General features: G+C 33.5%; 2 protein-coding genes across 2 annotated transcripts; one reads left to right on the top strand and one right to left on the bottom strand.

The window, feature by feature from the left end:
* Positions 1–2455: 2455 nt before the first annotated feature.
* LOC117930970 (putative pentatricopeptide repeat-containing protein At1g12700, mitochondrial) lies at positions 2456–4383 on the top strand. The gene is given in 2 exon segments (XM_034851794.1): positions 2456–3343; positions 3346–4383. Coding segments are annotated over 2 exon segments (1749 nt in total). The 5' UTR covers positions 2456–2490; the 3' UTR covers positions 4242–4383.
* A 5292-nt stretch (positions 4384–9675) lies between these two features.
* Positions 9676–11648, bottom strand: LOC117929961 (putative pentatricopeptide repeat-containing protein At1g12700, mitochondrial). Its single transcript, XM_034850407.1, has one exon. The coding sequence runs from the start codon at positions 11618–11620 to the stop codon at positions 9848–9850; it is 1773 nt and encodes a 590-aa protein (XP_034706298.1). The 5' UTR covers positions 11621–11648; the 3' UTR covers positions 9676–9847.
* Between the last annotated feature and the right edge of the window lie 360 nt (positions 11649–12008).

Genomic DNA, 12008 nt, shown 5'->3' with positions numbered 1-12008 from the left:
GAATGGTTGCCAAAGCACCTGGTGTAGTTGACATGATGATTCAAAGAGGTGTGAAGCTTAATGTAGTCACCTACACTGTATCGATGGATGGACACTGTTTGTGATCTGAAATGGATGAGGCAGTTAAAGTATATGACAGGAAATGCAGCAGTGTGCTCAGTTTCCTTTTGTCTTGAAATATATACAGTTTGATCACAATTAAAGATATTCGGCATGCTCAATGAAATATCCAATTCCAAGTATAGATATGTAAAAGCTTGTTTCTCAACTTATCCTCTGTGTGGTTGTTTTGTTAATATAGCAGATGCCTGGGGAAAAGACATGCTGATTTTAGTGAGAATACTGAACCTGTAACTCTCATTTAGCTTCAATTAGTCAACTTGGGTGTTGATTATGATTGTTATTACTTACAGGAGGAGGAGGAGGAGGCCATCAGGAGATACGGTGTTGGTGATGCTTTGCTTATTATAAGAGTCAATGCTGTTGTGTGTGTTCTCTGAGCCTTTGGATGCAAGCAGTGTGATGAATCTATGAGTCCTTTGCAAACTCTAAAAATTCATGAAGAGGTACTCAAGAGACGATAAGCTCAAACTTATTTTTACCAATTTCTAAAATATATCATTCAAAACCCCCCCCCCCCCCCCCCCCCCCCCCCAAAAAAAAAAAAAAAAAAACATTTATACTAATTTGTAAACTAAGGGTTATTTGACCCTTTTTTTTTTATATTTTTTTTAAAAATTGTTTTTAAGTTGAAAGAATAAAAAACGATTTTTAGTATTTTATATGCATAATGGTGTAGGGTAAGTTGATTTAAAAAACATTAAAAAAAATTGTTAGGATATATTGTTTTCTAAAATATTTTTTTATTATAATTTTGTAAAAACATTGTAAATTCAATTTATATAATATTATTTAAACTTAACTTAAGTCTTATTAAAATGAAAATAGTTTTGTAAATATAAATAAATTTTAAAAAATAAATAGTTTTTTGGTAAAATATGAATTGTAATATTATAATAAAATCATAAATTATATTTTTTTTATAAATAAAAAAAATACTATTTTGGTATATGTTATAAAACTACGGATATTAAAATCATAATTGATTTTTATTTTTATTTTTACTAAAAACCAGTAATAATAGTTTAAAAATAATAATTATTAATAATATTTTATTTAAAATAAATTTTGAAACAAAGTAAAGTTTAATTTTTTGTTTAGCATGAGCCAAATTTTTTTATTACATGCACACATTTAGCATTCAATTACAAACCGAGTATTATAAAATGTTTTGATTTAATCTATAATTAATTGGTTACTTTTTAAGTTTTTTTTAATTATTTTTAGAAACTACTAGACTAATTAATAAATCCAATATATTAAGTTTTATTTAACTTGAAATTTATTTATCTAGTGAAAAAAGAATTGAAAATATATGATTCTATGTAAAAAGAAATAATAAAGTTCTTATAAATCAATTTTTACCCATAAATTCCTAGTCTTAATTGGATCTCTATTTACGTTTCAAGTTATTTTTAAAAATTGCTATGCTTGCTACTAAATCCAATACATTAACCAATTTGAAAGTTATTTATTTAGTGAAAAATTTTCTACATAAGAGAAACAATATAGTCATCATAGACCAAGTTTTATTCATAAATTTTTAGTATTAATAGAATTCCTATTTGAGTTTCAAATATTTTAAAAAATTATTGAGCTTGTTAATAAATTCAACACATTAAATCTTGTTTGATTTGAAATTTATTTGTCTTATGAAAAAAAAAATTGTAAATATGCAATTATAAGAAATAAAGAAACTAATCAAGTTGTTCAAAATGAATTTTAATTAATGACTTTGTATTGTTATTAAATTCATAGCTTTTCAGTATTAATTAAATTAATTTTTAAGTTTTAAATTATTTTAAAAAATTAATAAATTTTATGTATGAAATATAGTTTGATTTAAAATTTATTTACTTGATGAAAAGTTTAGGGAGTTTGAAAGAAATTCAACACTTGAAATTCAAAGAAAAACCATGTTTGTATTTTATGTTTTATTTATTTATTAATTTCTTCATATTTTCCTTTTATTTTTTTAAAAATCAATGAAAGTAACTTTTACTTATTCTTTAAAAATTATTCACCAACCTATAAAAACATAAAATAATTAAATTTTAAAAAATAATTTTCTATTTCTAGTATAGACGAGTTGTAAATTCACATTGGCAAAGAGAGTGTATAGATGGTGTGAAATTATATTTATAATAAAGTAGTTAAAACTTAAAAGAAATGGTATTGGAATTCATTACTTTAATAATCTTAGGCCATTATTAAAAATAAGTCATTTTATTATTATTTTTTTATATTTAAACCTTATAAATATATTCTAAAAGTAGGAATTTCTTTTCTGTATATTATTACCTGCTTTTATCTCGAAAATGGGGTGAGGGTGTGAAGTGTGTGAAGTTAGGAGGAAATCTCAAGCTGAAGATGATGAGGATGACGATGGTGATAAGGCCTTCTTCTTCTTCTCGTCCTCCTGGTACACAGATGCGTTCTCTTCCTCCTCTATTCTTGTCTTCGTCACACAACAGCTTACATTCCAGATCCCCTCATTTTAATACCCTGGATGATGCCCTCTCTTCATTTAATCGAATGCTTCATATGCATCCTCCTCCCTCTACCGTTGATTTCACTAAAATTTTAGCCTCCATCGCTAAAATGAAACACTACTCCACTGTGCTTTCTCTTTCTACCCAAATGGATTCGTTTGGAATTCCCCCGGATGTTTACACTCTTAACATCCTCATCAACTCTTTCTGCCATTTGCGTCGGTTGGGTTTCGCTTTCTCTGTTTTAGCCAAACTCCTCAAACTTGGTTGTCAACCCGACAATACAACCTTTAACACTCTGATTAGGGGGCTCTGCGTTGAGGGTAAAATCGGTGAAGCCCTCCACCTGTTTGATAAAACGATTGGGGAAAGTTTTCAACCCGATGTAGTTACGTATGGAACTCTGATGAATGGGTTATGCAAAGTGGGCAACACGAGTGCCGCTATCAGGTTACTTAGGAGCATGGTACAAAAAAATTGTCAGCCAAATGTAATTGCTTATAACACCATCATTGATAGCCTTTGTAAGGATAGACAAGTAACGGAGGCTTTCAACCTTTTCTCTGAGATGATCACGAAAGGCATTTCACCAGATATTTTTACTTACAACTCATTAATTCACGCTCTATGTAATTTATGTGAGTGGAAACATGTCACAACACTGCTTAATGAAATGGTAAATAGCAAGATAATGCCAAATGTAGTTGTCTTTAATACAGTGGTGGATGCACTCGTAAAGAAGGAATGATCGCCATAGCACATGATGTGGTTGACATGATGATTAAGAGAGGTGTGGAGCCTGATGTAGTCACCTACATTGCATTGATGGATGGACACTGTTTGCGATCCGAAATGGATGAGGCCGCTAAAGTATTTGATACGATGGTTCGTAAGGGCTGTGTGCCTAATGTTCGTAGCTACAATATCTTGATCAATGGGTATTGTCAGATTCAAAGAATGGATAAGGCCATGGGTCTCTTAGAACAAATGTCTCTGCAAGGATTGATAGCTGATACCGTGACTTACAACACTCTTATACATGGCTTATGCCATGTGGGAAGACTCCAGCATGCAATAGCACTTTTTCATGAGATGGTAGCCAGTGGCCAAATTCCAGATTTGGTTACATACCGTATTTTACTGGACTATCTATGCAAAAATCATCACCTTGCAGAAGCAGTGGTTTTGTTGAAAGCTATTGAAGGTAGTAATTTGGATGCCGATATACTAGTTTATAATATCGCCATTGATGGGATGTGTAGAGCTGGTGAACTTGAAGCTGCAAGGGACCTCTTTTCCAATCTCTCCTCCAAGGGTTTGCAGCCTGATGTTCGGACGTATAATATTATGATTCATGGGCTTTGTAAAAGAGGTTTATTAGATGAGGCAAATAAGTTATTTAGGAAAATGGATGAGAATGGTTGCTCGAGGGATGGTTGCATTTATAATACAATTATCCGAGGATTTTTACGAAGTAATGAGACATTTGGAGCAACTCAACTTCTTCAAGAAATGCTTGCAAAGGGATTTTCTGCTGATGTATCCACTACGACCTTAATAGTGGAAATGTTATCTGATGATGGATTGGATCAATCTGTAAAACAAATTCTACATGGGTTTTTTAAGTAAAGAGTAATGATATTCATCAACTCCAAATATGGAATTCTTGGAGGATCCCACTCTTCTTTGTAGTTGTTAAAGACTTTTGATTGTATCAGCAAATTTTTTGTAAGCAAAAGAGTTTAATTTATCAAAAAATCATGTTGCCAGAGATTGATCTAGTTTATTCCATTTCTGTTATGTTTGAAAAAAATGTTTATTTGCCATTGGTGTCTGTCTTGTAGAAATGGTATGAGCAATGATTCATTGGTTACTACCACTGGTGTTGCTTGAAGCAGTTTGTTCTTAGGTTTGTGCTCACTTGGTTGCATTGTAGTGCAGTAGACATTAATTCATCAATGAATAATTATAGATAAGTTTTTCGTTAACTGGCTAAAATTACAGGCCATGAAGCATGGTGAACACTTAGAGCCATCTTGTGAGGATTTCCTCTATAAGTAGTTGCTCCTTTCTCTGTTTTTTACCCCTTCTTTTCACACCCAGATTCTTCATCATTGGAATGACAACTATAACAATAATAATAAGTTAATGACAATAACAATACTTGGGTCACATGTTATCCACCTCTTTACTCTAGTCAATAATACTAATAACAACACCTTCAATACACTAGAAAGAACGTAAAAATTCTAAAATAAACAATGAATTGTCAAGATTGTTTAAGAAATTATTAAAAATAGAATGATTTTAGTAAAATATGATTGCCTAAGATAATCATAAACTTTCTTTTTGAAACATCTTTTTGTGATTACCTCCATCACTGTTCACAGCAACTAATTAAACCATACTTCATCCAAAAATAGAATGAATGGTTACACATCTTAAAAGTCTCAATATTTAATGCTTAGACACATCTCATGAGACTAATTATTTGTCCTTTCTTTCCCAACCACATAGTACAAGTATAGAACAAATGCAAGTGTATGAACACAAATTAAAGATTTGTTTTGATTGGAAGTCTAATATATAGATATAGAACAAAACAAGAAAGAGGGGTATGAGAAAGGAAGAACAAGGAGTTCTTCAAAAAACTAGAAACCAAACAAACAAGCTGAAAGCACCCCGGGCCAATTGCCTGACCGCTCTAAAAATTGCCCCCCAAAGTCTTCAAGTGTAACTGCCTCTACTTTATCTACCAAACCATTAGGAAAGCTAGAAAACCAATGGAAATTGCCTTCATTATGAAGCGACCAGTAAGAATGAAAATCTCCTTCCTTCAAGTGGATAGTCCTCCACATGCCCTAAAACTTGAAGTCAACCCACTTAGTGAAGTAGAAAATCCCCTTTGGCCTTTGATCTGTTCCATCCTGATCGATGTTTTTTTCTTTTCTATCAGAGTTCCATCCTGAACTGTTAACTTCTGTAATGCCTTCAACAATGGCTTTTATAGCATTACCTAACCTCATGGCTTTGAATAAGCAAATCATAGACCTAAATCAAGGCTTATAATTATGCTGACTAGCCTCAAGTTCCCAACGGAGCAACCTTTCTGTTGTCTAGTCTATTGGATGAAGGTTTCATCCAGGTGGAAAAAATTTCTATGAGATCATTTAAAGCAAAAGTGTACTGGATACAGTAGCTTCTTTCTTCTCTGTAATAGTTAAAAAGAATCAAATGTGGACCCTGCTCTAGCTTGAAGAAAGACAAAGAAATAAGGTTGACTATGGTTCAAGTATAGAATGTTTCATCAACTTTCAATTTTAAACTAGAGATAGGCACTAACAATGTATATGAAAAATCTGTTCCCTGTTTGTTGGTGAAGTTAAACTAGACAAGTTGATTACAACACAACGCTATGGCCTAAAGCTTCAAGAAAGAGCTTGATCCGTCATGTCCCAATTTTCCACAGATGTCTTATAAAAAGAATCAATGTGATTACTTCCCAGTTGAGCAGCTCCAACTGATCCAGAAGGTATTTATCATCTCTTTTTCAGGCCATCATGACTGTGTTCAACAGCACCTGATAAGGAGAGCTTAAGTTCAGCAGCCTCACATCCAAATGATTTGGTTTGAAGCAAGCTTTTGCCGCACTCACTGGAAATGCAGGCTCACTGCAACAGGCACAATGCCTTTCTTGAAGAAGGCTTATACTCCTCAAGTAAGAACCAAGTGTCCCCCAATTTACTCACCAATAATCTGTATGTTTCAGCATTGGATTTATTTATTGTGTCAAATAAGAGGAGGCAATTTTCATATGTTCCACCCATGAACATCACTAGCTTATTATGAGCTTAACAAAGAATTAAAGACAAGGTCTCCAACTTATGGTTACAGCAAATCAAATCCTAATAATAGCCAAACAGAGTTTAAATCAAGTGAGAGTTGAAGTATTGAAAATTTTAAAACTATTTAGTTTGAGACTCCTTAAATGATGCAAATAATGCCTTAAATCTTTGGACCAAAACTAGCCATGATGACTCTGTTTTAACCATGGTTTTAAAAACTGGACCAGTTCGACCGCTGGCCAATCATGATTCCGGTCCGGTGAATTGAATCGGTGGATGGTTGAACTGGAATCGGATCGGGTGAACCGCCGGTCCGATTGGCGAACGTTTTGATGCCAGAAGCATCAAAACAATGTCGTTTTGCGGAGTATAAAAGGTTTCTTTTCAAACACCCCCCCCCCCCCCCCCCCCCCGCGACTGCCCCTACTCCAGCACTAGCCGCCCACTGTCGTCATTGGCACGCCTTAGCCGCGCTCCTCCCCCACCTTCCTACTGCGATACTGCCCCCCTCTTCTCCTTCTTTTTCCATTTGTGTGCACCTCCACCTCCACCTCCCCTCCCCCCCACCCCCATTGCTACTGTGACACTAACCCTCTTCCCCCTTCCCACCTCCAGCGCAACGCGTCCCATTTTCCCATTTCATTTCCAGATTTTTTTTTTGATTTACCTTATTACTTATTAATTCATATCCATTATTATTTATTTTATTATACATTTATTTATTTTTTAACTTTATGATTTTTAATACTTGTAATTTTAATTGGGAGAATTATGTTTTGGGAGTAGATGGGCCCCCAAATTAACAAAAGGTCCATGTAACTCTTCAAATTGAGCCCAAGACCCAATGAAAGTATGGAAATTGAGTTGAAGGATATCATCCTTCAGTATTTTTAAAAATGCCCTTTGTTGATTTTGAAAAAAAAAATTAATATTTTTGAAAAATACTTTTATTTAATTTAATATTTTTAAAAAATATTTTTATGTAATTTAATATTTTTTAAAATATTTTTATTTAATTTAATATTTTTTAAAAATAAATTTATTTAATTTAATATTTAAAAAAAATATTTAATTTAATATTTTTTAAAATACTTTAATTTAATTTAATATTTTTGAAAAAAAATTTTATTTAATTTAGTATTTTTGAAAAAAAATTATTTAACTTAATTTTATAAAATATTTTATATGTGTTCTTAAAGGGTATATTTGTCCGTTACTATTTCATATCCTTTAACTCAATTTGAAGAGTTATATAGACCTTTTGTTAATTTGGGGGTCATCTACCCCCAAAATATAATTCTCCCATTTTAATTTAAATTAATGAAAATATTATAATTTTAAATAATTTTATGATTTTCAAATAAAATTTTATTTTTTAAATAATATATAAATTATATATTTATGAAATCACCAGTTCGACCAATGAACCGTGAATCGGTAACTTTTCTAATTTAATGATCGATCCGATTATGAAAACATTGGTTTTAACTCTCGTAACTACCCCTTTTATAGCTTTATCTCCCACCATTGGATCATATTCCTGAATTTTTAAGTCAACCAAACAACAAGGAATTTGAAACCCACCAAGTAAGAAAAAGATCATAATACTCAAGACCACTAACTAATGAAACCCACCAGCTCTATTTTATTATAGAGGAATGGGTCCATGGAGTGACTCCCGTTGTAGAGGAAATTCTGATATCATTTTCTGGAGTTCTACCCCACCCAAATGACAGGTCAAACATGCATGTTTTAGCATTACTTTCCTCTATTTTCTGGGCAACCAAACATTCCCAGAATTTGGAGAATGATGTAGAAACCGAAAACAACCCCACACCTTCAATCTCCTAGCTTTAAGAAACACTCTAAGAATTAAAAGAGAACGATTAGAAACCGAACAAGAGGCAGCAAACTGTATCTGGAATTATTGAATCAAATACAATGCACCTGCAACTCCTCATGAAAAGTCCATTTCATGCTCAGTTCCTCACACTGTCACCATCAATTTTTCTGAAGGTGCTTCCATCCAGACTTGAAACAGGAGCGTTTCTCCCAAGTTCCTCTCATAAAGAATGACAATCCTAACAGAAAACAAGAAGCATAGTCTTTAATTTATCATCATTTCCAAATACTAGATCTCCTATTCTTCACTTGTAATCAACCTTAAACTCTTGCAGAATCTCCTCATATTGCAGCCAACACAACAAATAATATTAAAAATTTAGATATCGAAAAGAGCTTCAGATGTTCCTCACCACACTCCCCCCTCTCCATTATACATGTTTGCCCAACTTCAGAAGTTCCAGAAAAACATCTATTGCAAGAATATTGGCATGCGCAAAATAAAACAAACTTACCATCCTCAAGAAACAGTCCTGAACCAGACCAAGGTCAATTGGCATGTTCCACAATAGACTTCCTACTATAGCAACTACTATAGAGAGCAGTGAGAGACAACTATCATAGGACTCAACTAGTTATAAATATAATGAACTAAGGCCAAGATATCCAACTTATGATTCCTGCAAATCAAATCCAAATAATGTCTAAATTATGCACTGATTACATGACCAAACATAAATAGCATCAATGGAAGGTCGTATGTTTGTAGCCGTCTCAAGAAAATCTACCCATTTCTAATGTTAGGCTCAATTAACCTATCAAAAAAAAAATGTTAAGGCTCAATTAGGTGGAGCAACTAAAACTACATTGCATTCTTTGAAAGTGATTCAGTTAAAATACAAGTAAACAATGCACTGATTAAAACATGACCAAACATAAATAGCATCAATGGAAGGTTGTATATTTGTGGCTGTCTCGAGAAAATCTACCCACTTCTAATGTTATGCAAAATTAAGTGGAGCAACTAAAACTACATTGCAATCTTTGAAAGTGATTCAGTCAAATTACAAGTAAACAATCTCTAATGTGCAAAAGACTTTACAAAATATAAAATAGATTATGAAGGCCGACCTACTCCTATAATCCAATCCTAGTAATGCTATAGCAGAAATAATTGGTACAACCCTAATCTATTTCCCAGTTGGCCTCAGGATATTTGGCATTAATAGCATGTTGTCCACCATAAGCAATTCAATTGAACTGAGAGAAGAAGCAAGTAAAAGGTAGAGAAAGAGTGGATCTATTCCCTTTATCCAATCAACTTGGGCTCAAAAGGAGTAACTACCAATGGCAAGTAAACACACAAAAATAACAGAAATTCAACTCTTGCTTGATAGATCAATCTCCTGTAGCAACATGATCTTTTGATCAATTGAACTCGTTTGCTTGCAAAAACTTGTTGATACAATCAAAAGCCATAAACAGCTACAAAGAAGAGTGGGATCCTCCAAGAATTCCATGTTTAGAGTTGATGAATATTATAACTCTTTACTGCACATACTTGCATAGAATTTGCTTTACAGATTGATCCAATCCATCATCAGATAACATTCCCACTAACAATGTGGTTGTGGATACATCAACAGAAAATCCCCTTGCAAGCATTTCTTCAAGAAGTTCAATAGCTCTCAATGCCTCATTATTCCTTAAAAATCCTCGAGTAATCAAATTATAAGTGCAATCATTTGGTGAGCAGCCATTCTTATTCATTTCACTAAATAACTTACTTGCCTCAGCTAATAACCCTTGTTTACAAAGCCCATGGATCATAATATTATAAGTCCAAACATTAGGCTGCAATCCTTTGGAGGAGAGATTGGAAAAGAGATCCCTTGCATCTTCAAGTTCACCAGCCCTACACATGCCATCAAGGATAGTAGTATAAATTTGTATATCAGGATCCCAATTACTACCTTCAATAGCTTTCAGCAAAGCCATAGCTTTATCAAGATGACGATTTTTGCATAGATAGTCCGATAAAGTGCGATAAGTGACAAGATCAGGAATTTGACCATGAGCTACCATCTCATGAAAAAGTGATATTGCATCCTGGAGTCTTCCCACATGGCATAAACCATGTATAAGGGTGTTGTAAGTCACAGTGTTAGGAATCAATTCTTGTCGACACATTTCTTCAAAGAGATACATGGCCTTATCTACGCTTTGAATCTTGCAATAACCATTGATCAAGGTGTTATAGCTGATAACATTAGGCACACAGCCCTTATGAACCATTGTATCAAATACTTTGACCGCCTCATCCACTTCATTTCGCAAACAGTGTCCATCCATCAATGCATTGTAGGTGACTACATTAGGCTCCACACCTCTTTGAATCATCATGTCGACTACATCATGTGCTTCAGCAACCATTCCTTCTTTACAGAGTGCATCCACCACTGTATTAAGAGTAAATACATCTGGCATTATCTTGCTATCTACCATTTCGTTCATCAGTGTTGTCACAAGTTTCCACTCACATAACTTGCATAGACCATGAATTAATGAGTTGTAAGTAACAATATTAGGTGAAATGCCTTTAGTGATCATCTCAGAGAAAATGTTGAAAGCCTCGGTTACTTGTCTATCCTTACAAAGGCTATCAATGAGGGTGCTAAAGACGACTACGTTAGGCTGACAATTTCCTTGTTCCATGCTTCTAAGTAACCTGATAGCTGCACTAGTGTTACCCACTTTGCATAATCCATTTATCAGAGTTCCATATGTAACTACGTTGGGCTGAAAACCTTCCCCAATCATTTTATCAAACAAGTGGAGGGCTTCACCAATTTTACCCTCAACACACAGCCCCCTAATCAGAGTGGTGAAGGTCGTAGCGTCGGGTTGATGGCCAAGTTTGAGGATTTTGGCTAAAACGGAGAAAGCGAAATCCACCCGATTCAAGTGGCAGAAAGAGTTAATGACAATGGCGAGAGTGTAAACATCGGGGGGAATTCCAAAAGAATCCATTTGGCGAGAAAGAGAAAGCAGAGTGGAGTGGTGTTTCGTTTTAGCAATGGAGGTCAAAAGTCGATTAAAATCAACAGTGGAGGGAGGAGGTTGCTTATGAAGCATCCGACTAAACGTGGAGAGGGCTTCATCGAGGGTATTGAAATGAAGGGGTTTGGAATGAAATGTATTATGTGATGAAGCCAAGAATGGAGGAGGAAGAGAAAGCATCCCTGTACCGGAACCAAGAGGAGGAGGAGGAGGAGGAGGAGAAGAAGGCCTTCGAATTTTCCTCTTCATAATCGCCACCATTTTGCAGACAAAAGAGGGTTATAAAAGGCTAAAAGCACAAGAAAACACAGGGAGCATCTAGAAGTAGATACTTGTACATGGCCTTGCAACTATTTTGAAGAACACTTATCAATTTCTTAGAACAAAAAAACTAAAAAACACCGAAACTTTTTTTTTTTTTTTCTAATTTCTATTTTTAGAAAATAAAAAAATAGGGTATTTTCATAAAACTTCTTTTATTTATTTTCAGTTATTTTTTGAGAACTGTTTTAAATAATAATTATATAAACATATATAATAATTAAAAATAAAGTTATGGACATAAAAAAATTGTTTTTAAAACATATTTAAAATATTAAAAATATGTTTAAAAAAATTTTAGATTTTTAAATAGACTTTTATTTTACAA

The sequence above is a fragment of the Vitis riparia genome, chromosome 14 (assembly GCF_004353265.1).
Source record: "Vitis riparia cultivar Riparia Gloire de Montpellier isolate 1030 chromosome 14, EGFV_Vit.rip_1.0, whole genome shotgun sequence".
Taxonomy (NCBI): Eukaryota; Viridiplantae; Streptophyta; class Magnoliopsida; order Vitales; family Vitaceae; genus Vitis; species Vitis riparia.
This window is presented reverse-complemented; position numbering and strand designations above follow the sequence as displayed.